We start from the raw sequence: 25,643 nt of genomic DNA, 5'->3' as shown, positions 1-25,643 counted from the left end.
ATCCCTGTAACCTGACACTCACTTTCATAGCTACGCCATAACAACTTAGAAATATTGTCTAGCGAATTAATACGTCTTAGGTGTAATTTGATGACTTGAAGGTGCTTTATGAATCGGTTCAATAGCACTATACAGAATACATAACAGCCTCAGACGTTACGTAGCTTATGAAATTACATAGTTAAGTACCTAACATATAAGTTCAACCGCAAGGAGCTCTTAAAGACGCAAACCGATATAGCCGATGGATAGATCATTCATTCATATTAACTAGTAGAAAGGAAAGGGGAAGGGGGGGAGACAACCAAGTCTACTTAAATATTAAAACCCAACATATATAAAGATATCACGGTAGACGTTCGAATAATTGTCAAGGCAGAAGTTAAGGTGAAGAGGCAGTAGGTGATTTGGCATAGCCGATATAGTCAAGCAACCAATAGCTACCTCCTAAGATAGAGCTGCAAGCACATGTGATATCCAAGATGCATCCAGTCACCATATGCTTGCGTTATACGAGGACCAGTTGGTCAAGGATAAATTGTAGATATAGATATATACCTGACATGGAAACGTGACAGTTATAAGTCGTAATGAAATGTAAATATTCATACTTCAACTGGTGGCTAAGTGGTTTGGGTAGTAATTGCTAAAATTACTTATAAGTCCTTCATTTACTATTAAGCTATCAACTATTAAGTTGGAGTTCTAGGTATTTTCTTATTGTGTTCTTGCTTTTTTTTCGAGGCTGTGTGCCTGGTGTGACATATTATTCAACAACAAGCAGTCTCCCACAAACTACCTAGGTAACCTAGTCAAGTAGTGTAAACGATGAGATTACTTCTGAACCCTTTATCCACTATTAAAACCTCTTAACAATTCCTAGTTCTGCTTCTTAACCTATACCAGACATGTGAGATGAAGATTATATATCTTAATAAACTAGAAGCTGATATGAACTGAGTCAAGTGGTAGAGGTAGGAGTTCATCTCTGTCCAAATTACTTGTCAGCCCGGTTCTGTTCTTTTTCTTTTCGTCTTGTTATTGTCCTCCCTAGGTTTAATTGTGCCCACGTACCTGATGTGTAGTAAATATAACTTTTATTTCAACAACACCCAAATCGTGGTAAAAGCCGTGGCACTCTCGGCGTATTTCATTACTACTGGAATTACTTGTTCGTTCCAGTTCACTTCTTCTTCTTTTCCCTTGTACATTCCTCTAGTGCATCTGTATGAATGATATCAAACTATTGATATCATCTTCCTCCCATGTTACCATATCTCCTGGCCCTATCCTCTTCTCTATCTCTTCTCATTTAGGGATGATAATAACCTGTAAAATTCCAAAGCGAAGTGGCTTTGTGCCATTAGGTGTAATAAGGAATCTGATTGTATGCGAATAGATCCGGATGTACTGGCATTAAAAATCTATTATTGAATTTTCTAAGGTTCCTCCCTAGATATTTAAACTGATTCTCTGATAATACCACTTTATTAAAGGCGACTACTGAAAGAACTAGAGATATCACATGCCAGAGGGAAGAAAGGGACCAAACTGATGCAAGAGACTTACCATATATCCTTAGCTACCCCAGTCCAAGAGGCGTGCTGTTGGCCGAGCAGAAACAAACCCTCGGTACCGAAATGAGATAGGTATATCAGCTCCAGCCTCACAGCCTAACCCCGCCATCTTCTTTGCATACAAGTACGTAATGTATTTCGTACAACGTTCAATACCTACACTGTGAGTAGGTCCATGCTTTACGAAGCACGACATCGCCCACATGAAACAGCCCTCGCGAACGCACTCGATTCCTGCCGCTGCAAGGTACCACCGCAGCGCATTTTGATCTATCAGATTTTCTGCCGTCGCACAGCAGTAGTATGTAGTTTGATGGTGCGATGGCGGGATTCCTCCCGTAGTACCTAGCAGAAAAGTCCTAGCTGATATATACATGCCTACACTTAACCTCATAGTAAGTAAATTGCAACCAACTGTCCCATGCGAAGCCAATCAAAGCGCAGCTGTGCTTTTTTCTTTCTTCAACGGCACAGTAATATGTCAGGTAGAAGGATTCCCGCCGGAAGGATCGTATGCTAGGCTAGAATCTGATTAGCACCGACGGAGCGTTCGGAAATTTGACTCGACGCGACGACACAGCGACGATGGGGAAATGCGAAACGTGGCCGCGAAGAACATCCCGCGGCCCCGGGGAAATTTGTCCTGGGCTGGTGAGATTCGAATGGGCAGCATTGACTGCTAAATTACCTTTTGTTAAGCTTGGGCCGAATTCGCTGGGTTTTCCTGGCTTATATGAAACCGCTGCTATGAGTATTTGTTTACTTTCCCACTATATTGGGAAGACTGTTTACACATACATTAGGTACACATACACATACAAATACAGATAAATACATGGGTATGGATATACACTAGGGAGACTCGAGAGAGGTATTTTCGAATATCAATGACAATTACATACCTGCCCTACATCCTACAATCATCTAGCGCACATAGCATCTTTGCACTGCCGCAGCCCTAACTAACGCACAACGTCGGTGAAAAAGAAAAAAGACACAACCTAGCCCATCTTTACATAGAGAAGCTTATGCAGGTGCATTTAGTCCAGACCGACGAAACCCTTAGCGCTGCGGAGGACATGGCAAAGCGAAATGACGGTGGGCCTAGGTAGGGCTGCTAGCCCGCGAGGCCTGGGGAGGGCTGGGGGGCTCGTGTTCGAAGTCTTTGACGTATGTACCCAACATATGTTAGGTATGTATGTATATATGTGTTCCTGGTTTGAGGCTCAGATCATCTCGCGATCTTGGATCAAGAAGTGAAACCCGGAGCGCCGGATGCGGTTTAGTGTGGCGAGAAACCGCACTGCATTACACACGTGCTGTAGATAATATGTCTTAGAAATTTGGCACCAAGGGGGGCGGGTTTAAGAGACATGGTGTATAGGGCATGCAAACCCCACGAGGTCTTCCTCGGTGATGGGGCTTGCTAGCGAAACATACATACATGCATACATACATACATACATACATACATACATACATCGACTTGTGGCGCCGTCGACATCCTGCATGGCGTTGACCGTCTGTCGGCGGTGGACCTACTGCGGCCTTTACCCCTCCGGCTAGAGCTGTTGAGCGTGAAGATCTCGAGAACCAGACCGTAGTATGTCGTCATTCGGGATTTGCTTGGTAATAGGAATCACCGTACTGGGTTTGCAGCATCAAAAATTGCGTCCTCCTCAGGTGGTGGATACATCCTTTCATCATGTTCCGTAATTTCCCCATATCTTGGAGAAATAACTAGATCTTAGATATGCGTGATACGGTATGCGTCCTGATTTTTCGTATGTAGATGCCCCTCGTCGGCATACCTTGGTATAATACTAACTAGTTATGTAAAATATGCCGCGTTAGTTTAGCATCCCGAGACGATGCTGCCGGCATGCCGATGAGCGAAGGGCTATATAAGAGGGGACGTCGGGTTCCGCATGGATGATCCTTGGTCCCGTAGCATCGAGTTAGCTATTACACCGGCTTATACCCATTGTCCAATGAAGGCATTCAGAGAAATAGTTGTGGGTTAAGACCTCGGAATGTGATTAAACAGGCAGCCAGGTTGACGACGGTATCTTCTTGAGGTAGTTATCAAGTCAAGATAATAGTTAGGGCAGATTCGGCGGTCAGAAATCTGGGTCAACCAAGGCAAGCCAAGCTAGGCGGACCTTTGCCAGCCGTGGCTCTGGGCTCGAATAGTCTAGAAGCTCATTGGCGTAATTTGTCGCATCGGAGATTATTCTTTTGTTTTTCCTTGTCGGGCTAAGATGGTGTAGCAACGCTGATCGTCAGGATCCTCAGCAACCCCCCAGTTCTTCCCTCCCTTGCATTTTGCATATGCAAAGTATTTTCGTATGCTCTATTAATAAGTCGAATTTATCACCGCCATCATTCTGATGTCGCCATGCCGTGGTACCAATGGAATATTCGGTGCCCATATTCAGTTCGTTCATGATTTTGTTGAGGATTATGTCGTCTTTTCTTTTTTTCACGAACTGTCTTCTATTATTATTGTCATGATAAGTTAGGTACCTTAGGTAGGTAGGTAGGTAGTTATCACGAACCCAGTATCCCACCGGTACATATGAAACAGCCATGGGGCGGGGAACTGTATATTTCTTACCGGGGAAGCGGGAACACAGCTAGGGAAACGCCAGTATTCTTGCTTCTGTTTTGTATGAGCTCGTAACAGCTTGAGGAATTATCCAAGCGTCATATCACCAGTCTGATATGATAACCCTAGTTTGTTGGGCTTGTCCCTATTACGAGTTCTTTAGGAATGGATACGAAGTTGGGAAAAAATGTGGCTGGTATGAGAATACGTAGTAGACAGTTAATGGACGAAGCCAAAGCAAACAACCATGTCCCTGGCATGAAACGACAATCCATCGTGATCAGTGACTGGATCACGATCGGAATACCAACTAGATGCGCAAGAAGGTGGAGAAGCACGATCTTAGGGCTTGCTGCCAGCTTTCAAAGAGGCTCCGTAGTGTACCGTTAATTAAGGTGGAAAAGGACCGCGAGGCCACGCCAGCGTGTGGATTTCTCACGGACCCATATCATCAAACCGATGTTACCGGGGCTTTTCCTAGCCAAGTTGAAGAAAACCACGAACTTTTCTGTAGCTATTAGTCACTAAGCAACAGTATGTATTAATAACAATAACAATAATACCTACTAATAAGACGAAGCTATATCCGCTCAACGTTGTTCGCCTTGAAAACTTTTATTATTATTCTTTTACTCCTTTTTTCTTTCTTTCTTTCTCTTGGCTTCAGGTCGAAGGTCAGACAAGCTTACTTTTTCATATTCCTTCGCTGCCATTCTTACGATCCTTCCGTATTGGGTAAGCAGGCTGAGTAGATCACTCACAAGCTTCATTCCATTCGTCCTTGAATACGGAATACGGCAGTACCTGCATTCTTTTTCTACTGCCGCGGCGATTGACGAAAAGTCCGGTACCTCGGACAAATTTCGCCTGTCTGGTGTCAACCTACTCAACTATCAAACCCGGAACACGAACTAAGGTCGTTAGAAGGCTTGTCAGGAAAGACGTGGTTTCTAATTGAAACGACCATAGCGCCATCGATATTTGAGGGGGAATTGAGGCTTGAGATTCAAAGGGTCGAAGGCGGAAAGAAGCCAAAAGAAGCAACGTTTACGAGAGAAGGCAAAAAAAAAGAGGGTGGGGGCTGAATAAAACAGGGACTAAGATCGATCCACACCAGGGAAACCCTTTCTCTCCCAGTATCATACCTACACTAGAAGTTCGGAGCTGCAAATCATATTGGTTAATTCAGCCCAACGGAGTGAGCTAGTCACGAATCCTGTCAGCCTATCCGTGGTCTTGTCCAACGGTAGATTCCTACCTGCCACTCAGTCCTACCTGCTGAGTGGCATTAGCCATCTTAAGGAGGGGCAGATACGGGATCGTCTCCCGGCTGTCTCGCGTTCGTGATAGGTTGCTATACCTGCATATACCTGCATACCCCTGCCAACAACTCCAAGGAGGAAAGAGAAAAAAAAGGGTTCCCAAAAGGACGGGAATATACAAGGGTCATATATACCTATGTATGTGTTGTGTGCATTCAATACTACCTACACCAACATACGCGACAATTCCTCAGGACGCGTCCAACCGGCTCTCTGCTTTTATTCTGACTGGTCCGTCGTATAGCGAACAAGCCCCTCTCGACTCCGGCCTCTCTATCATCTCGTCCTGTCCTATCCTTAAACTCAGACCGGACGAACCTACAACTGATATTTTATTTTCTTCCTCTTCCTCGCTAGATCCTGGACTAGGTCGACCGGTATTACCGGCCTCCACCTGGTTCCGTCATCTCTATTCCTTCCCGTTTATTCCCTCGCTTATACATACACTACATATCAACGGCTTTACGCCCGTCACTCGTTTGCCCTAAACTTGCTTGGGTCTTTGCTTTGCTTTTACTAGCCCGGCGAATAGACCCTCTCCTTTTCCCATCAAAGAGGTTCTGCATCTTTCCGGGACACATCGCCTCATGTATATCCCGGTTGGTCTGCTGCATCTACTATATACTAACGACGTGCGGACACGGCTATCGACTGCCCTGACCGCCAATTCTTTTGTCTTGGAACATCCTGCTCCTACACACGCAGCGGCCCGGTCCCTTTACCGTTATATCGGTATTCAACCTGGGGAATCATCATCCGGAGTATTCTGCTAGCCTCCAGTTCGAACCTCATCGACGAGAGGCTCAATCTACTGAGGCCTTAACTTTGCATCTCTCGCTCAACCTTAACTAGTAGGATTGAGGACAAGCCTAGCTTGTGTTGACTTCGCTGCTGGCCTTTTGGACGGTAGTGGGCCTCGCTGCCCCTAACCGATACATCGACCTTTAGTGCGTCTACGTGCATAATTCGACTTGTCTTAGACGATCTAGAGGTGTTGGACTATTGAACTATTTCGATACAACAGGCTTGAACTTCTATGTGTTAGCCTACGCTTGATTCTATCCACGACATTCGCTTCAATATGGCAAGAGCTGTTCTTGTCAGCGCTTCTCTGGGTGCCGTTGCTCTATTGGCAACGGCATCTATCCTGGCTCTTCAAGTAATCGTAGCTCAAGGGCTTTGGGGATCATCCTCCCCAGCTAAATTCGCTGCAATTGTCGCCTCAGCGTTCGAAATAATAATATTGATATTGCTAATTATCCTTTTTGCTAAATGTGTTGGACGGGGAATGGAGTTTGGTAGAAGAAAGTCTAATGGGATCTGGTTCGCATCGGGGGTTATTGCAAGTGTATTGGCATCGGCTGCGTCAGTTGTGACGCTGGTTACGTTGGGAAGACCAGTGGGATTACCTCAAACGATATTACAAACGCCATTGACGAACTGGCGTATCGGAACTTCAATCGCACTTGTTAGTGCTTTCGTGGGACAGCTCGCTTTTATCGTCGTCTATTTTGTCGTCCACCGGCTACCCGACTCGGAGCAGGCGCTATCACTTCACACTAATGAAGATAGCTCTCGACAGCTGCCGAGGCATGTAAAATCTATTCCTTACAGTCGAACGGTGCCTGCTACGAGTCAGACTACGATAGGCAAGCGGACACTGACGGACTATCCAACGCCACCGGGCTCGAGCGCTGGCAAGTCGATGGCTGAGACTATAAGTTCAATCCGTACCTCTGTTTCTCAGGCCGTACGTCCGATTGGAGCTCATACTAGGTTGCTTTCCTCGGGTTCAAGAACTGGGCGCCGCCCTGCTTCTATTGACTCAAACGGTTATCGAGAGCGAATGAGCGTGACTGTTTCGGAGGATGGCTTTGATTCTTGGGATACGTCCTCAGTCGATACCCAGAACCGGCAATTAATCGTGGAGACAAGCCCGCCCATCCGGTCAGGTAGATTTCTGGAAACCATTCCTGCGAGCCCGACAACCAGTCGAAGCCCGAGCCCTGGAAACGCTCTGGACTTCGAGCCTCCAAATATAAACCGCAATCGCAGGAGCCGGAGCTATAGCCCGCTCCCCAGGCCGCCACAACACGAGCGTAGCATGACGCCTCAATCCATATCGGGCGAGCTACATATTCATCCGCTCTTCCGATCTGATTCTCCAGCACCACCAGCGGTTACTCCTGGAACGGTGGTTATTGCAGCGCCCAATGCAGGACAGACTATATCAGAGAAGTCTCTCACTCAAATGCGTAGTAGCAGTCTAATAGCGGGCTCCGGGCCCCTTAGCCGGCAAGGCAGTTATGACAGCTTCCGGAAGACACCGAGCCATAATACGGATCTCCTTCGTGTAGAGGATCTAGCTGTAGAGAGGAAAATGACGCCGCCGATTCCTGACTGGATTCTGAATGCCGGATCAACGACAAGCTTGACCGATTATCAGGTCAAGAAATAGCGGGAGCGTGAGGTTTTAGAAGAGACCTCAAGCACCCACTGATGGCATCCATGACTACTACTGATGATGATGAATATGACTCAGGACTCTTTATTCGAGAGCCCTTGGAACGTGGAATTGGGTTTGGGGGACTTAGAAGATACCATTGTCTTTTTTTTAGCGCGGCGTTGAACCAACTACGTTCTCAACCTTGGAAAGGGCTTTATCAGTATCTCCTTATGAATGCGAGGAGATAGAAGATAGATCTTGAAGTGAGAAATAAGTAAAAATAATAAATAAACTAGTGTGAAACTATCTGATACGAGTAGAACAACTGTGAATGTGCTTTAGATGGTCTTATTCAAATGATATATGATATATGATATATTGAGCTCATTGAGAACTTGGAAAAGACAAGACAATATAAAATAGAGTTGATAATAGAGACGTGTGTTCACAACTCAACTTGACTTGTAATCAAATAAGTCAATATGAATAAACTACGTCTCGTACTGTTTTGGTTTTGGTTTTGGCAGTGTTCTGCTTTCTAATAAGAAATAAGAAACTTCGTGATTCTTTGCACTGGGTTGAGGATTGTTTAGGTAGCATCTGCCATCAGGCCTAGTATTTAAGCTAGCCCCACCAATTGGACCCCGCATATTTAGCGGGTAACACATCCATGGCAGGTACGTTTATGTACGTAAGCAGGCATTACCTAAAATTCCAGTGTGCACACATGTGGTAAGCATGACCAGCCGGCGGGCCCAGCAGCGCTAGCCGCCGCCACTGCCCGCCGCGACACATCATAAACTGCTACCTGAAATTCAAGACTCAAATCAGACTTTCTACTCCCGTTGCTTTCCACCGAAAACCAGTTTCTTTTTTTTTTCTCTGGTTAAACCACAAAACTTCCGAAACTCCCCAGGTTTTTAGCCACATTCCGCACCATACTAGAGGATCGCCCAGGATATTTTTTTCTTCGGCCAGCTCAGCCTTCCTACCCCTCTTTGCCTCCCACTACTGTTATCGTAAATCCTAGTCGCAGCTATTTTGAAGCTGCCTGCCGCCGCCACCATGAAGGTCACCTTCAAGGTAAGCATCGCATATTAATGCCAGGACGTGTTCACGCCTGGCTTTAACTGCTATCTATCCCAAGCCTTATTTGTAATTGAACATGCTAACACTTTTTACTCTCTCTACAGGAGCTCTCGAACCAAAAGTTCACGCTTGACATAGAGCCTACTGATCTTGTATGTCGTCATGTTATCGCCGACCATCACTCCCCCCAACCTAAACTCCGTGATTCACCACGACATATCGTATTCTAACTGGGATCAAGATTTCTACCTTGAAGCAGAGAGTTGCTGAAGAGAAAGGATGGGATGCCAAGGCTCTGAAGCTCATCTATTCCGGTACGTTCTCGCTTTCCTGTTGCATCTGTGCTACAATCGGATATATGCCCTAGCTACCTGAATGCTAACCTGGGTACAGGCAAGATCCTCAAGGACGAAGATACAGTCGCGGCCCACAAGATTGAGGAGAAGGGCTATGTTGTTTGCATGGTGAGCAAGGTATGTTGTCGCATCCGTGCTAGCTTAGGTCTATGAGGTCTTGCTAATAATCAATAGCCCAAGGCCGCCCCCGCTGCCTCTGCCTCTGCCGCAGCCTCTTCATCTGGCGCTCCACCCGAGACGCCCGCCCGATCCGTCGCTGCAACTCCTGCTGCCCCGGCCGCACCTACCCACTCATCTACCGCCGCCGCTGCGGTGCCGGCCACGCCGTCGCCTGCACCTGCTACTGCTGCTGGTGGTAACGATGACAACTCCATGGCTATGGGCGAGGCCCGAGCTGGCGTGATCGCTAATATGGAGGCCATGGGATTCGAGCGCTCTCAAATCGAGGCTGCTTTGCGTGCCGCTTTCTACAACCCAGATCGCGCCGTCGAGTACCTCTTGAACGTAAGTGCAGTGATCGACTACGGGTTTCCCATCTGACGTGATATAGGGTATTCCGGAAACTGCTCGTCAACCAGAGCCCCAGCATGAGGCAGCTCCCGCTCAAGCTGCAACCGGCGCTGCTGCTGCCGTCGCCGCCAGCCAGCCGGCCCAAGGTGAGGGCGAGGGAGGTGATGTCAACCTTTTTGATCTAGCTGCGCAACAGGGCCGAGGAGGTAGCCGTGGAGGAGCTGGTGGTTCTTCCCAAGCTGCAGCTGCAGCCGCCGCCGCCGCCGCAGCCGGAGCCGGAGCCGGAGCCGGTGGCCAAACTCTAGGTAACCTGGACTGGCTGCGTAACAACGCTCAGTTCCAGCAGCTTAGACAGGTGGTTCAACAGCAACCCCAGATGCTCGAGCCCATCTTGCAGCAACTCGGTGCCGGAAACCCTCAGCTTGCGCAGCTGATCTCTTCGAACCCCGAACAGTTCCTGAACCTGTTGGGTGAAGCTGGCGATGATGATGCACCTCTGCCTCCTGGTGCCCAGACCATTTCCGTCACGGAAGAAGAGCGCGATGCCATTGAGAGAGTATGTAGTTACCCTACGAGTGTACATGTCATGTGGAAAGCTAATTTAAGTCCAGCTATGCCGATTGGGTTTCGACCGAGACGCAGCGATCCAGGCTTATTTCGCCTGTGATAAGAACGAGGAGCTGGCCGCAAATTTCTTGTTCGACCAGCCTGAAGACGATGAACCTCCTCAGAATTGATCGACATACTCGCCTTACTATGTCATCTTCGTCTCACGCTCTTACGCCCCCTCACGATATCCGGTGTGGCGCCTCACCCTTGCGCCATCACACCATCCCCTCTGTTAATGGCTATTATTCACTCTCCATAATGCTTTGTTCTGTCGGGAGGAGGCACTCTGAAAGACTCCATTAACGTACACGGCCATGGGTCTCACGAATTTTCCCACCCCCGAACTACCCAATCCTGAAACCCGTACTTTAGGGCCGAGGCATCCCAGTTTGGTGGACGGCGAGTTCGTTCCGCGAGGAATATGAAGAGGAAAACGATGGTTAGACGAACCGAGTCCGTAGCTTAGTTCCGAATTCTACATACTGATTTCCCAAAATTTGCCTCTTTGCGTTTGCGTTTGCGCTGTATGGCTAGTTTTTCTACTTTGACGAAGTGATACGACACAATGCATTTGCGACGTAATTAAGATGTAATATGAATTCCTCATTGTGCAACTAATCGCAATGGATGCTTCATGCTAGCGATCGCTGCCTTCAAATCTGCTATGTGATCATAAACATATCTAAACTAACTAGCCCTAAAGAGGCCGTAGTAAACGCAAGTGTAGAAGTGAAAGAGAAAAACACAAGCCAAGCTAAAGCCGTAGAATATGTCTTCGCCAATGCTACCAATACCATCGGAGACCGCCTTGCTCCTTCCCCCCCCCTTTTTTTTTGTAGTCCGTTACGCCGATAATCTGTAAATCACCCTTTGACCTTTGATCTTTTGATCTTTCAACAAGATCGTGTGTCTTGTCTGCCTGGCTCGTGTAAGCAAGCAACCAAGCAAGCTAAGGAAATGGGGTATCAAAAACAAGCTTGCGAGTGTTGCTGCTCGGGCCAGTTACTCATCCATACACACACCCCCTTTTAACCCTCAACTACCACTTCCTCCGTGACTGCATATGGGTTATTTCCCCCTGCGCTCCCCTGAACCCCTTGGCCGTTATCTTGCTGCTTCTCTCCACTCTGCTGCTGTCCCTGTCCCTGTCCCTCGACCTCATCATCATCAATCAACCCTGCCGCACGCCTCTCCTCTCTCAGGCGTCTAATATCCTCATCGTGCTCGCGGACGAGTTCAGCGTGTTCGGCAAGAATAGCGTCGCTCTCGCGCCACTCGGGCTGGTGGGCCTTGTACTCTTCTAGATCAATGCCGACGCGCTTCTCGCCGCGGACCATGACCGCGGCGTTGATGCGGCGCGGGCGCTGGGTCTCTTCGCGGTTGAACTTGAGCTTGACGGCGCGTCTGGTTTTGCCCGGGAACATGCTTGCGATTGTCTCGAAGTCAGTACCGAACATGCTGAGGAGGCGGTAGAAGCGTTCCTGGGAAGGCGTTAGTGCTATCCCTTTTTCTTGCATAGAAGAAAAGGGGAAGTGGCTTACGGTATCCTCATCAGTCCAATGATTCGCGCCTGTTCTGCGGCTCTCACGTCTAAATGAGGCCGAGGTAGTCAAGTGGGAAAACTCGTCTTCTTCAACGGTCTCGAGGGACGACATGTCTCGGTGCGCTGCATGTCGATCTACCACAAGTGATTCTTGGTTGATAATAATTTGACCGTCTACAACTTCGTAGCCGACAGACTGTGCGCCTGCATCGACTGAGGCACCCAAATTCCTAGCTCGCGCAATTGCTGACTCTCTTCCGTTTTCTTCGCCTTCCGCGGGAGTGCTAGCACGAGAGGCCTCTTCTCCGTCGGGAGGAATTCCCATAATCTGTCTCTGCTTTGCTAGTCTCTTCTGGCGAAATTTTTCACGTGCTTGTCGCGCGCGCTCCTCTATAGCTTCTGCATGCTTGAACCTTTTGCCAATTCCCAGATCCTTGGTCAAATCTGCCATTTTCATCATACTGTGATTAACTACTTGACTTTCGGGGTCCTCGGGAGTAGATGAACGTCTGCGACGTCTATATGCCCTTTTGACTGGGGGTGCCCCCTCCGCTCCTTCCGCTCCTTCCGCTGTCGTTGCTTCATTGCCCTCGGCGGGGGGGTTCTTGCGAGGACGTCTCTTCTTTGGCGCAGGACCCTCTGCGGCAGTATCATCACCCGTAGCAGTCTTGCGCTTGCGATACACCCTTTTCTGCTTCGGGGCAGCAGTGACAGGTTCATCAGTCGGGGCAGAGACAGCAATCGTGTCGGGAACGGGGGCAGGAGATGGAGGCGCGGTGGGCGGTGCAAGTCGACTCTGTATGGAAGCGGATGGGTGTGGTATTGATGTGCGTGTCGTAACAGCGGGTCCCGAGCTAACAGAAGCTGATGTATCAGGCGTAGGTTTGTCTAGACCAGTAGCCGCTAGAGTTCCTGACGCTGAGGTTTCTGGTGCTGGCGTCGGTTGTGCTGGTCGGTCGGTAGGAGGCGAGATCGAAATCGAAGGCGACTGTTGTGGGGACTCATCTGCGGTCGGGGCTGGCGCCGCTACCGTTGCTCTGGCAGTAACTCTCTCAGTAGGTGCTGGCGTTGGTGCTGATGGTATTTCGACATCTGCGGAAGAAGCTGTTGAGGGCGGAGTTGGCCTAGACGTGGTAGATACTACAGGATCCTGTCGAGTTGGAGGGGTTGACTGCTCCGATTCAACTTGCGGCGTCTCTCTAGGAGTTTCTTTCGGATTTTCCTTTGGTGGTTCTGCTTGACCAGATGACTCAACCGAGGGAGTGGGAAGAACGGTAGGCGCGGGAGTTGATGCTTGAGAGGGAACCTCGGTAGTAGGAGCTCTCGTAGTGCTAGCCGATGAGGGTGCGGGAGGTGCTTGCGATGACGAGGGAGCACCACCTGGTCGACGAGGAGCGATCTTTGGCTTGAAGGACAAGCCTCCGGTCTTCTTCAGCATAGAACTCATGGCTGCTGATGCCTACGGTTACTATGCCTGATATATTATCTTGCGCATTGCCTTGTCGATAATTTTCAAACCCTCCTCCTTGATGACAGAATTGGCAATTCTAATTGGTGACTCGGATATGTGTGTGCCTTGTCGAAGTTGTTCAGATGCAAAAAGGAATCGAGTTGTATTTGGTTAAGTGATTTGAGAAAGAGAAATACTTGGGTGGGGTTGGTGGGTACCTTCTTTTTAGTGGATATAGGTACGTTCAACTGGAAGGAAAGAGACGCGCATGCACACGGGCCACCGCTTTACCGGTAGGCGTTCTAAATCTGTAGGCCTGTTTGACTGTTATCAAGACCTAGCAACTATTGACTGTGTTTTGACTGGGAAGGCACGCTTCTTGCCTGTCCCAATTCAGATTAGTGGGCCTTTCTGTGGCTTTTCTCGATTTCGACTTCGATTTTTCGTTCTACAACTCCTGGAGCCCAGGCTCATTCTTCCTCCCATTACTTTTCCACCCATTTCCTTGACGACAGTTTGCATCTATCGGCGCGAAAGGCACGCTTTTCTCTAGCTACCTCTGGGTCAGCATACAAATTTTCACCCGGGGAGGCACTTGTACTATTTATTTTTTTGAGCACTCTCAAGCCTACTTCGCCTTCCATTTTATTGCAACTCCTCCTTTTCGCCGATCCGTTCGCTTTCCCGGTTCTCGTTTCCCGTTTCCCGCCTCTCGTTTGTTCTACGCCTTCTATAACTAGATTTTTCTATCCCATTCAATTTATTCATTCTGATGCCTCTGTCCACTTCGCCTACAACTGCGCCTCTATCGACTCGCATCAAGATGGAGGACCGTAAGCGTCCTGCTATGAGCAGCGCTGATGACATGGCCCCTCCTAGCAAACGACAGGCCGTTAACGGCAGTGGTAAATCTAAAGATGATACCGACGCGAAGGATGAAGCCTGGATCGAGGTAAGTCTCGCCGTCGCGACTTCTTCCCCTTGAAACAATACCGCCTACCGAAACACGGCTTCCAACTTCTTATCGTCGCTGTTATCAGGCGATTTCACCCTAGCACGAGACCTTCGTAGCCTTTGTTTCAAGTCGTCATCAGAATATTCTACTCACCATTTCAGTACTGATGCGCGGCTCTGCTGTCATCAGCATTCAATCCTACCACCATCCCATGCTCTAATATCCTCTCGCTCCTTATTATGCAACCTGATCCGAGTTGCCTCGTCATCACGTATACTCGCGCCACCCAACATGATACATATAAGGGAAATGGAGTCGCTGACAGATATGGATTGGCTAGGACTATCAAAAAGATGCTATCTACCGACAGATGCTCGAGTATAAGCGCGAAAAGAATACCCTTGAGACTCAGCTGGGCGAGGTCAAGAAGCGATCAGCACACCATGACGACCACATCCGAATTGTCGACAACTGGTGGATACAGGTATGTCTGATTCATCGAAGGCGAGTTTGATAATAAAATACTAAGCCCAATGACAGTTACTCCAGGAGATAGAGTTGCTAGTTGAAGGAAACGTGCCTTTCCAACAAGGATCTGATAGTGAGAAAGCCCTCCTTTACCTTGATGTTCTGAATTCGCGATGCTAAGACCATATGTAGGCCAACCGTTTCCTACACATACCCAATTCAAAGATCTGGAAGAGTTCGAGTCGCACTTAAGCGAGAAGACTTCAACTATCAAGAAGATGGTTGAGGCGATACTTGGCCGTCTTAATGGGACTCGTGGCAAGGTAGTTCCTGACATCACAGACCTCGAGAAGAAGCTCAATGCGCTCCTATCCCAGCAGAAAGAGTTTCTCGTTAAACTCGATCGTCTCTCCGCCGACAAAGAAAGCCTTTCTGAGCAACTGAACATCGCGACACTCCGATATATGAAGGCGGAGAGAAGGCTCGACCGGGCTAAAAGTGCCCAGGTACAGAAGCTTGAGCAGCAGGCATTAAATCATGTGTCAACTCGACCCGTGGGTGTGGACCAAGAGAATGGTGTGTCTTCCGATGAGAGTAGTACGAACAGCGAGGCATTGCAGTTAGCCCTCCGCGAAGCCAAAGCTGTTGCAGAGCGGCAAAAGGAGCAGCTAGAGTCCGCGTTGGCTCAAAATAAGAGCCTGCAAGAAGAGCTTACTTCTGTACAGACCCGGCTAACGAACTTAACCGATGAGGACTACTCTCGCACCGAAGTCTTCAAGGTGTTCAAGAGCCAAATGGAAGATCTTCTCCGCAAGGTTAACAGTTTGGAAGCAGATAACAAGAGTCTCAGAGCGGCGGCCGAAAAATTGGAAGCCGAGCGCGAGTCTAGCCGCCGAAAGGTCGAGAGCGAAGCGCAGGCACTAATTGCAGAACTCGAGGATCAGCTTCAGCAAGCAGACACCACCCTCGCACGAGTGAGATCTGCGCGAGACGAGCTTCACGCGGACGTTACGATGCTCAGGGCGAGTAAGGAGCAAGATAGAACGGCCTTGGAGCATATGAAGGAACTTGTTAGTGCTGAAGAGGACCGAATTGCCACCCTCGAGTCGGAATTGCAAAGACTACAACCTAGCGAGGACGTAGACATGACACAACGGCCGGAAATAGACGCGCTCTCACCCGAGGAACTACGAGAGAAGTACAAGAAGCTATTGAAGGACTATAATTCGATCGAGAGCGAGTTACCAGGCATGACGCACGCAGTTAAAAAGTTCCAGGCTCTTGCTCATAAAAAGGTTATGGATCAAGCGGCTATGGAAGAGCGGGTAGCTTTGGCTATCGCTGAGAAGAGTAAAGCGGATCAAAAGTACTTCACGGCGCGAAAGGATGGCGACCTGAAGTTCGAAGCGATCCAGAAGCTACGCACCCAGAACGGCAAGAGTACGGAAATCATCTCGCAACTGAAAGAGGTAGAGGCCCATAACCGAACACTCGTAACGAACCTAGATAAACAACTTGCCGATCTGAAGCAGACGAATGCTTCGGTCATGGCCGAAAATAGGAAGCTTGAGACGTCGAGCACCGAGATGTCGCGACGCTTCGACGCACTGAAGCAGCAAGTTACCGAGCTGGCGAATTTGGCAAAGTCAAAAGACTCAACTACTGCGGTCGCTAAAGAGCGAGCTGCCACTTTGGAATCCGACGTAGAGAAGCTGAAGGTGCGCCTCGAGTCTGTATCGAAGGATCGCGACAAGTGGAAGGTCAAGTGCTTGAGTAACTCTTCAGAGGAAGAGGAAATGCTAAGAGTGAGTACAATGTCCTATGATCAAACGTATCTCCGGTTTCTAACGATTTCACCAGAGCATGGCAACGTGTTCAATCTGCAAAAAGGATTTCAAGAACACAGTTTTACGAACTTGCGGACACATTTTTTGCAGAGGATGCATTGACGATAGAATCTCTAACCGAATGCGAAAGTGCCCCGCATGTAGTAAAGCCTTCGACAAGTCAGACGCGATGACCGTCCACCTATAGTAGAAGCTGGTGGAAGCTCCGGGACCATGAACGGGGGCGCATTGTAAAGTATCATTAAGAGGAAACGGCGTTGTTACGTGTAAGAGTTGATGTACATACTACTATTATTTGCAGACGTGAGTTCTGCCTTGAGAGAGCTGAAGAGAGCAGTCTCGGTTTCAGTTCCGCAGAGGTTTATTAGGTGTTTCGAGGATTCGAACCCAACCTGTTTTGCCAATGAAAGATGAGGCTTTAGTTTGCGTCTGCACAAGGGGTTGGTGGCTCATCGAGTGAATAGCTTCACCTCTCACGTTTCGTGACGAGCTACAGCACAGGATAGCGAGTGCAAGCAAATAGAAGACTTAATAAGTTACTTGATAATGAGTAAAGCCCCTATCTGATATATGATCTTGTGACTGGTCGCGTCCTTCGTCTACTACCTTCGGCTTGTTGAACCAAATCCTGTACCTTCATATCTAGCCGAGGATGTCGACTGTGACGACGAGCTAGATGGACCTGCCCTTGACTCGTAACTAGAACTGTGTCTATCCTGTCCAGGCCGTCGACTGCCAGCCGCATATCCTGCTGCAGCCCCAGTTGCAGCACCGGTCCAGAACCCAGGCCGCCATCCTTGGTTCCCTGTCGTAGAAGAATACTTAGGCCCCGGATAAGGCGGCGGCGGGTCATTCCAGTCGTCACCACCCCCGCCGGGTCCGAAGCCAGGATCAAATCCGCCTCCCCAACGGTTATCCCTCGGTCTCCGCGGCGCATTGGGAGCATTCCTAGCGTTCACGCAAGCGGAATAAATTATAACCATACAGACAAGGGCAAACACGACGCCAAACAGGGCAGCAGCGACCTTCTCCGACGTCGTCTTCTTCTCCGCTGCTCCCGTCTTGGCGATATCCGGAAACTTGGCCTCGCCGGTCTCGGTCAGAAGCAACCGGTATTCGACGCCGCAGCTTCCCTTTAACACATACGGGTCGTCGGGAGACGAGTACCCCTCGCAGACGACGTCGGTGCTGCCGAGCTTGAGCTCGGGCGGCAGCGAGGCCGTGCACGACCATTGGATGTCTTGGGCGTCGTAGCCGGAGCCCTGGTTCGCGCAGCGCATCACGTCGATCTCGTGTAGACGGCATATGGGCGGGGACGAGACGCAGCGTAGCTGCGGGATGGCGGACACGCGCCTGTGTTTGGTCTGGGCGCCGGCGCCGCGGAGCGTGAGGGATTGCACGTCTGAGAGGAGGATGGCGTTTTGGGGCTTGGCTGCGGCGGCGGCGGGGGGGTGGAGGGATAGAGAGGTCCAGAGGAGGAGGAGGAGGGATGGGGGGAGGGAAGGGGTGAGATGCATTGTGGCTGGCTAGCTGGCTAGCTGGCTGGTCGATATGTATGCGTGTGTGTGTATGAATATGACGATTTAATTCATATATTTAATATTGAATTATGACCGAAGCAGCTAGCTGGAGATACCGATTCGATGACGAGGTTGCATGGGGTGGAATTACCCGTTTGAACTCAGACCATGGGTATTTCGATCAGGTAATAGAAGCTGTATGTTTCACCGTGAAACTAGAAAAATCTCAAAGTGGCTGATTATTGATCCTTGACAAAGGCTATCTTTTTATCGTTAGGTGTATTCGTCGATCAACTCGAAAGGACACCTGGCCGCTCAATATCAACTCATTTTAGTGTTAGGTATTCGATGTTGGTGTTGGTTTGCAAGGCTGAAATGACGGAAGCGGGGCGCTTGGGGCAATATTAGGCGTTCATAATGTTATACTTACCTAATGCACATACATACCTAATAATGCTATAGATGATACATGTATTTCTAGGTAGTTCCATGTCGTCTCGTGTTACTTGCCTCGGGTAGCCTAACGACTATTAAATCTTCAGCCGCACTACATGCAACTCTACGAGTTACATAACCTTTTTTGTTTATTAAACATTCAACTTAAAGCGGCCTGACGCCCGTTCAGAGTCAATTGGTTCCATATCTCGTGTGCCAACCGTCTCTTGTCACGTTTTCGGTTTGCTTTCTTGCCTCAATAGAATAATGCATAAAGAAAGTCCGGTTCGTCATGTTATTAATTACGTGACGCGTTATGTATTTGTCTCATGGAGGAATATCGTCGGTAAGTCCTCGAATCATGAAAATCTCTATGTAATGGAATCCGGACTCTGGGTGTGCCGACGCCGATGGCATAAAGCGTCCCAGGCTCGCTTACGACACATGGCTATGGGCTGTATGGGTCCTAGCAACGCAAGCTTCTGTCCCTTGTGTTATATATTCGGCGCATCTCGGCGATGATCCACAAGAGGAATACGATCGGATACATCATACGGCTTGGTTGGTTGGTATTTATGTATGATGAGATGGGAAGACTAACGAGATCAAGGAAGCGAGGAGTCCCTTCTTATCTCGGTGTATATATACTAGCTGCGGGCCCGGGCAGCCGTCTTTAATAATAAATAAGCTTCTAGACCGCCAAAGCGAATCCAAAGCGCACCTAATCGTCCACTAGTCGCATGCGCAAAATGCCTCTAAACTAGGTACCGAAGTCAGTATTATGTACTACATGATCGGGTACCGGGATTCCTTAGAAATCCGAGCTCCGAGCATAATTTTTTTTTTGCTGAACCGAGATCATCTTGGCCATCTGATATTCTTATAGGTTATCGATCCTCGCTTTCTAGTGTAAAGGAAAAAGCGGACTCGTTGGCTAGTGGCGTATCTTATTCTTGCTCATGCGGGTGCAGTACAAGTAAGCAGTCGTAATAGTCATATCATCATAGTATTGCAGGAGATCGTAGGCACTATCAACGAACGGTGTGACTCTTCGGTATGACTCTGCCGGCAATGCAATTGGTATCTACAGCCGATAATACAGCTGCTTTAGGTAGGTATAGTAACTTTTTGTGCAAGATCTTAAATATGCACATCTTATTTAATGATATGCCTTTTCAAATACTTGTCATCCCGGATCGCATACCTACACTAGATGTGCTATCAATTAGATCTATGCAACTAGTTAGTCGACCTTCAGCTTGAAAGTTTAGTCAAGTCACTGGGATGGATGTTGGAAAGCCCTGCCGCTAGTAGCTAGTGTACAATTAGCGGCTATCCTGTAATATACGGAATTGAAAAGCCCAACATAAGATGGAAATCTCATGCAACGGCGGACTGGAGCCGTTATATTCGAACCAGGATTTCTGAGATGATAGGCACGACATCTTTCGTTGGCCCCATCCAAATTTCAACGTACCTAGTTTCATATTCGAATCCCGTTATTAGATCAGATAATAATAATAGCAGGAAGTCGAATAGTCGGTTTACGACCCCTTTAGCTTAGGTACGCGACAAAGCTTCGCATCACTAGCCTTTTATAGTAGCTCCTTAGTCCGGTATACTAATTTTCGCATAAATCATAACTAGATGTAAACTGTTTGTATGTAGAGAAAGTTATAATACAATGAATCAATCGAAAGCTTAAAAGGGACAGATCGATAAAGCTAACAAAATAATCTCAGTCAGGAGCATAGGTATGGTATAAATTTTGCAGATGTGGTATGTAGCATATTTCGTATATTTCGTATGCTGGTTTCCAGAACCCACGCTGGCACCGTACATAGTATGTACATAGCACGCACCCAACTTCGAATTAACTCCATGCGGTACCCCACTCGGTACATACCCCAAGTATTGCCTGACTGCGTAACAGTTACCGGTTGCGAGTCTAGCGTCAACGTTGTGCTCGGAATTCTTGTATTCCGCGCCCGGCCTGTATAATTCTGTCCCGTCCCATCGATTAGAATCTTCTACACCTACCCAAGTTAGCATTGCATGCACCATCGGACCATCCGTACCTTATTCCTTTTTTGCCATTCGAAAGTTACGTAGAAAAAGGATAGTTTCGGCCCCGGAATTCGCATGTCAATCCCGTGCGGTGAATCATTAAGAGTCATTCAGTGGGAAATTATAATACACCCCCGTCATGTTTATACGTACAACATCTAAATAAGAAGCGAACATCGCATCTTTTAACTAGAATGCGCTAAAAACCCAACTAAGCAAACGACAACTTTTTTTTTAAAAAAAAAAAAAAAAAAAAACAAGGTCTGGGCACACCGCAGCAACGATCTACCGGTCGAGAACCGCCCCTTTTGTCTTCCCGACGTAAATATATCTCGTCCGGCGCGCGAGAACCCTCAACATCACCGGTTCTCCAATCTCATCCAAAGCGCAGCCATGGCCAACGAGATCTCGGAGAAACCTCAGATGGCCGCCGCGGAAGGTCCCTCAAGTCGCAACTCTAGTCAACGCGATTCGGAGAAGGGACGAAATTCTACTGGATCCGGAGCGGCATTGGAGAAGGCCGATTCGAAAGTTGTGAAGGCGGCCAAAGATTCCAATGATGATCCTTTTCGTCATCTTCCCGCCGACGAGGCGGAGATCCTCAAGAGGCAAGTCATAACGCCTGAAGTAAGGACCGGCGTCCTCACTTTATACCGGTACTCTTCTCGGAATGATCTTATAATCATGGCCGTCAGCGCTGTATGCGCTATCGCGGGCGGCGCCGCTATGCCGCTAATGACGGTCATCTTCGGTAACCTCCAAAACACGTTCCAGGGGTTCTTTCTCGGCACTGTCACGTACGACGCTTTCATGGACGAGATGACTACTCTCGTCTTGTACTTCGTGTACTTGGCCATCGGCGAGTTCGTAACCATCTATATTGCAACCGTCGGCTTCATCTATACCGGAGAACACATAAGTGCCAAGATTCGCGAGCACTACCTGGAGAGCTGCATGCGCCAGAACATCGGTTTTTTCGACAAGCTCGGTGCTGGTGAGGTTACTACTCGTATTACCGCCGACACGAATCTGATCCAGGAAGGTATTTCCGAGAAGATTGGGTTGACATTGACGGCAGCGGCAACATTCGTGTCCGCCTTCGTCATTGGCTTCGTCTTCTACTGGAAATTGACGTTGATTCTATGTTCTTCGCTCTTCGCTTTGATTATGGTCATGGGAACTGGATCTCGCTTCGTCGTCAAGTATACCAAGGACTCCATCCAGGCGTATGCGGCAGGAGGCAGCGTCGCCGAGGAGGTTATTAGCTCAATTCGCAATGCTATTGCTTTTGGTACCCAGGGCACCCTCTCGAAGCAATATGACGCCCACCTCATCCGAGCCGAATACTTTGGGTTCAGAAAGTCGGCCTCGGTCGCGTGCATGGTCGCCGGCATGTTCTGGATTATATACTTGAACTACGGTCTGAGTTTCTGGATGGGCAGCAAATACCTTGTCGACGGTATTATCCCGCTATCGAGTGTCCTTATTATCATGATGTCGATTATCATTGGCGCTTTTAATCTGGGTAACGTCGCCCCCAATCTCCAGGCTTTCGGTACCGCACTTGCGGCTGCAGCCAAGATCTTCAACACCATTGATCGTGCATCCCCGTTAGACCCCACTTCCGAGGATGGTGAGAAGCTGGAGAAGGTTGTTGGTACAATCCGTCTGGAGAATATCAAGCACATATATCCGTCGAGGCCTGAGGTTGTTGTTATGAAGGATGTAACACTGGAGATCCCGGCGGGTAAGACGACAGCATTGGTCGGAACTTCTGGGTCCGGAAAGAGTACTATCGTTGGACTTGTGGAACGATTTTACGATCCCGTGGCGGGCAGAGTATTGCTAGATGGACACGATATTAGCACATTGAATCTCCGATGGTTACGCCAACAGATGTCTCTAGTCAGCCAGGAACCTACCCTATTCGGTACTACGATTTATCAAAACATCAAACATGGTCTCATCGGCACCAGGCACGAAAATGACAGCGAAGAAAAACAGAGAGAGATGGTTTTTGAAGCAGCCAAGAAGGCTAATGCTCACGATTTCATCACGTCTTTACCGGAAGGATACGAAACAAACGTTGGCGAGCGTGGGTTCTTACTGTCCGGCGGTCAGAAGCAACGTATTGCTATCGCCAGAGCCGTTGTTTCGGACCCTAAGAGTAAGTCATAGCGCGCTAGGAAACACGTAATTTTATCTAACTTTAATTCCAGTTCTTCTACTCGACGAGGCGACAAGCGCGTTAGATACCAAGTCAGAAGGCGTCGTGCAGGCTGCGTTAGAGGCTGCTGCGGCGGGTCGAACCACCATTACCATTGCTCATCGTCTTTCTACCATCAGGGATGCCCACAACATTGTATGCATGTCGCAAGGAACTATTGTCGAGCAGGGAACACATGACGAGCTTTTGGAACTTAACGGCGCATATGCAAAGCTTGTCAACGCACAGAACATCGCTGTTGTAAATGATCTAACCGCGGAAGAGCAAGAGGCAATTGACGCTAAGGAGGAGAGTCTCATTCGTACGGCTTCCAAAGTGGGCGATGCTTACGTCGAGGACCCCGATGACAACATCCGCGATAAACTGAACCGATCGACAACCCAGGGATCCGCATCCAGCAGGGCTCTTCAAGGTCGCAAGCCCGAGGAAAGGAAACAGTACTCATTATGGACTCTGATTAAGCTGATTGCGTCGTTTAACAAGGAGGAATGGAAACTAATGCTCTACGGCTTGTTCTGGTCTATCATCTGCGGAGGTGGTAACCCAACTCAAGCCTTCTTCTTTGCCAAGCAAATCCTCGTAAGTTTCTCGGATATTAGTCAAATCTTCATCATGTTATTGTGGCTAACTAACTCGGCATAGACATTGGCTGTACCTATTACTCCTGCGAACAGTCACCAGATCAAGAAGGATAGCGACTTCTGGAGCGCCATGTTTCTCATGCTAGCATTTGTCATGCTCATCGCTCAAATATCCCAGGGTGTTGCTTTTGCCAAATGCTCCGAGCGCTTAATCCACCGTGTCAGAGATAGGGCTTTCCGAACTATGTTACGCCAGGACGTTGCCTTCTTTGATCGAGATGAGAACACTGCCGGTGCCCTCACGTCGTTCCTATCCACCGAAACTACTCACGTGGCTGGTCTCAGTGGTGTTACTCTTGGTACTTTGCTTATGGTTACCACGACGCTTATCTCAGCAATGATCGTTGCTCTCGCATTCAACTGGAAATTGTCTCTTGTCTGTATCGCCACTGTCCCGCTCTTACTAGGTTGCGGCTTCTTCCGCTTCTACATGCTAGCGCACTTCCAACGTCGCTCCAGAAAGGCTTACGAGCAGAGTGCTACATATGCATCTGAAGCCATCTCGGCCATCCGTACCGTCGCATCTCTGACTAGGGAGGATGATGTTATGTCTCAATACAGGAGGTCTCTTGCTATTCAGCAGAGAGCCAGTCTGATTTCCGTCTTGAAGTCGTCGATACTCTACGCCACTTCTCAGTCCCTTAATTTCCTGATATTTGCCCTTGGTTTCTGGTACGGCGGCACCTTGATCGCTAAGGGCGAGATTAATCTCTTCCAATTTTTTGTTTCTTTTATGTCAGTAATCTTTGGGGCTCAGTCTGCGGGTACTATCTTCTCTTTCGCTCCCGATATGGGCAAGGCGCACGGAGCCGCTGAGGAGCTCAAGACGCTGTTTGATCGAAAGCCGAATATCGACACCTGGTCCGGGGACGGTACCCCTGTTGAAATCGTTGAAGGTAACATCGAGTTCCGAGATGTCCACTTCCGATACCCGACGCGACCCGAGCAGCCCGTGCTTCGTGGTCTGAACTTGACGATCCGTCCCGGTCAATATGTTGCCTTGGTCGGTGCTTCGGGTTGCGGAAAGAGTACTACGATTGCTTTATTGGAACGATTCTATGACCCTCTTGTCGGTGGCGTATTTGTTGATGGAAAGGAGATAAGTACCCTAAACGTCAATCAGTACCGATCCTTCATCGCTCTCGTATCCCAAGAGCCGACGCTATACCAGGGCACAATTAAGGAGAACATTCTCCTTGGTTCCTCTTCCGAGGCCGTTACAGACGAAATCATCGAGTTCGCCTGCAGAGAAGCCAACATCTACGAGTTTATCCTGTCCTTGCCGGATGGCTTCAACACAGTTGTCGGTAGCAAGGGTGCCCTGCTGTCTGGTGGACAGAAGCAGCGTATTGCCATCGCGCGTGCGCTTATCCGCGACCCGAAGATTCTACTCTTGGATGAAGCTACTAGTGCGTTGGATTCGGAGTCGGAGCATGTTGTCCAAGCGGCTCTTGACAAGGCTGCGAAGGGCCGAACCACGATTGCCGTGGCGCACCGTCTTAGCACCATCCAGAAGGCTGATGTTATCTACGTGTTTGACCAGGGTCGCATTGTTGAAGAGGGCACGCATGTCGAGCTCATGCGGAAGAACGGCCGGTATGCCGAGTTGGTCAACCTGCAGAGTCTGGAGAAGACTCGGTAGGGGAGTTAAATTGGATTTAGACGCACACGTTGGCCGCGATATTTTGATGATTTTCCCTCTCATTTTGATACATAAAGATTCCCCCCCACTGCTCAGCGCAGTTGGCAGACGAGTTAGAGAATGAGGTCGCGCCGTCGTATGAGTGGGAGACCGGGGCGCGGGCCGATTTATAGCATCGTATTGGCGTTTTAGGGTCTAGATATGCCTATACTTATGAGGTAGATGGCTAGATGTTGGTATGATATGGGCAGCACGCATATGGGCTGAAGGGAGGAAAGAAAAACTCCTGTCACTTATTTAATTTTAAAATGTAATGAACTACTCGAACATA

General features: G+C 48.7%; 6 protein-coding genes across 6 annotated transcripts; 4 read left to right on the top strand and 2 right to left on the bottom strand.

The window, feature by feature from the left end:
* Positions 1-6,291: 6,291 nt before the first annotated feature.
* On the top strand, positions 6,292-8,197 carry F4817DRAFT_102092 (uncharacterized protein). The gene has a single exon (XM_049297351.1). It carries the CDS (start codon positions 6,589-6,591, stop codon positions 7,963-7,965), a length of 1,377 nt encoding a protein of 458 aa, XP_049159276.1. The 5' UTR covers positions 6,292-6,588; the 3' UTR covers positions 7,966-8,197.
* Positions 8,198-8,720: 523 nt separating this feature from the next.
* F4817DRAFT_336969 (UV excision repair protein Rad23) lies at positions 8,721-11,097 on the top strand. Its single transcript, XM_049303237.1, has 7 exons — positions 8,721-9,036; positions 9,147-9,194; positions 9,284-9,356; positions 9,436-9,515; positions 9,573-9,902; positions 9,949-10,464; positions 10,520-11,097. Exons 1-7 carry the CDS (start codon positions 9,019-9,021, stop codon positions 10,643-10,645), a joined length of 1,191 nt encoding a protein of 396 aa, XP_049159275.1. The 5' UTR covers positions 8,721-9,018; the 3' UTR covers positions 10,646-11,097.
* F4817DRAFT_336967 (uncharacterized protein) lies at positions 11,098-13,821 on the bottom strand. Its single transcript, XM_049303236.1, has 2 exons — positions 12,059-13,821; positions 11,098-11,998 (listed from the first exon to the last, which is right to left on the bottom strand). The coding sequence occupies exons 1-2, from the start codon at positions 13,505-13,507 to the stop codon at positions 11,546-11,548; spliced, it is 1,902 nt and encodes a 633-aa protein (XP_049159274.1). The 5' UTR covers positions 13,508-13,821; the 3' UTR covers positions 11,098-11,545.
* On the top strand, positions 13,808-17,306 carry F4817DRAFT_336966 (E3 ubiquitin-protein ligase BRE1). The gene is made up of 5 exons (XM_049303235.1): positions 13,808-14,462; positions 14,806-14,949; positions 15,006-15,066; positions 15,126-16,738; positions 16,794-17,306. The coding sequence occupies exons 1-5, from the start codon at positions 14,283-14,285 to the stop codon at positions 16,965-16,967; spliced, it is 2,172 nt and encodes a 723-aa protein (XP_049159273.1). The 5' UTR covers positions 13,808-14,282; the 3' UTR covers positions 16,968-17,306.
* F4817DRAFT_101923 (uncharacterized protein) lies at positions 17,073-18,650 on the bottom strand. Its single transcript, XM_049297349.1, has one exon. It carries the CDS (start codon positions 18,295-18,297, stop codon positions 17,383-17,385), a length of 915 nt encoding a protein of 304 aa, XP_049159272.1. The 5' UTR covers positions 18,298-18,650; the 3' UTR covers positions 17,073-17,382.
* Positions 18,651-20,985: 2,335 nt separating this feature from the next.
* F4817DRAFT_336960 (P-loop containing nucleoside triphosphate hydrolase protein) lies at positions 20,986-25,643 on the top strand. The gene is made up of 3 exons (XM_049303234.1): positions 20,986-22,969; positions 23,022-23,608; positions 23,672-25,643. Exons 1-3 carry the CDS (start codon positions 21,196-21,198, stop codon positions 25,310-25,312), a joined length of 4,002 nt encoding a protein of 1,333 aa, XP_049159271.1. The 5' UTR covers positions 20,986-21,195; the 3' UTR covers positions 25,313-25,643.

The sequence above is a fragment of the Daldinia loculata genome (assembly GCF_022478755.1).
Source record: "Daldinia loculata strain CBS 113971 unplaced genomic scaffold F4817scaffold_23, whole genome shotgun sequence".
In the NCBI taxonomy this organism is placed as follows: domain Eukaryota; kingdom Fungi; phylum Ascomycota; class Sordariomycetes; order Xylariales; family Hypoxylaceae; genus Daldinia; species Daldinia loculata.
The sequence above is the reverse complement of the archived record's forward strand: the minus strand, read 5'-3'. Positions and strand labels throughout refer to the sequence as shown.

Coding starts and splice junctions, on each gene's coding strand:
- F4817DRAFT_102092 (XM_049297351.1), top strand. CDS start 6,589: ATGGCAAGAGCTGTTCTTGTCAGCGCTTCTCTGGGTGCCGTTGCTCTA.
- F4817DRAFT_336969 (XM_049303237.1), top strand. Junction 9,357..9,435: donor TCTGAAGCTCATCTATTCCG/GTACGTTCTCGC, acceptor ACCTGGGTACAG/GCAAGATCCTCAAGGACGAA. Junction 9,516..9,572: donor TTGTTTGCATGGTGAGCAAG/GTATGTTGTCGC, acceptor AATAATCAATAG/CCCAAGGCCGCCCCCGCTGC.
- F4817DRAFT_336967 (XM_049303236.1), bottom strand. CDS start 13,507: ATGAGTTCTATGCTGAAGAAGACCGGAGGCTTGTCCTTCAAGCCAAAG. Junction 11,999..12,058: donor ATTGGACTGATGAGGATACC/GTAAGCCACTTC, acceptor ACGCCTTCCCAG/GAACGCTTCTACCGCCTCCT.
- F4817DRAFT_336966 (XM_049303235.1), top strand. CDS start 14,283: ATGCCTCTGTCCACTTCGCCTACAACTGCGCCTCTATCGACTCGCATC. Junction 14,463..14,805: donor AGGATGAAGCCTGGATCGAG/GTAAGTCTCGCC, acceptor TGGATTGGCTAG/GACTATCAAAAAGATGCTAT. Junction 15,067..15,125: donor TTTCCAACAAGGATCTGATA/GTGAGAAAGCCC, acceptor GACCATATGTAG/GCCAACCGTTTCCTACACAT.
- F4817DRAFT_101923 (XM_049297349.1), bottom strand. CDS start 18,297: ATGCATCTCACCCCTTCCCTCCCCCCATCCCTCCTCCTCCTCCTCTGG.
- F4817DRAFT_336960 (XM_049303234.1), top strand. CDS start 21,196: ATGGCCAACGAGATCTCGGAGAAACCTCAGATGGCCGCCGCGGAAGGT. Junction 22,970..23,021: donor CGTTGTTTCGGACCCTAAGA/GTAAGTCATAGC, acceptor CTTTAATTCCAG/TTCTTCTACTCGACGAGGCG. Junction 23,609..23,671: donor TCTTTGCCAAGCAAATCCTC/GTAAGTTTCTCG, acceptor AACTCGGCATAG/ACATTGGCTGTACCTATTAC.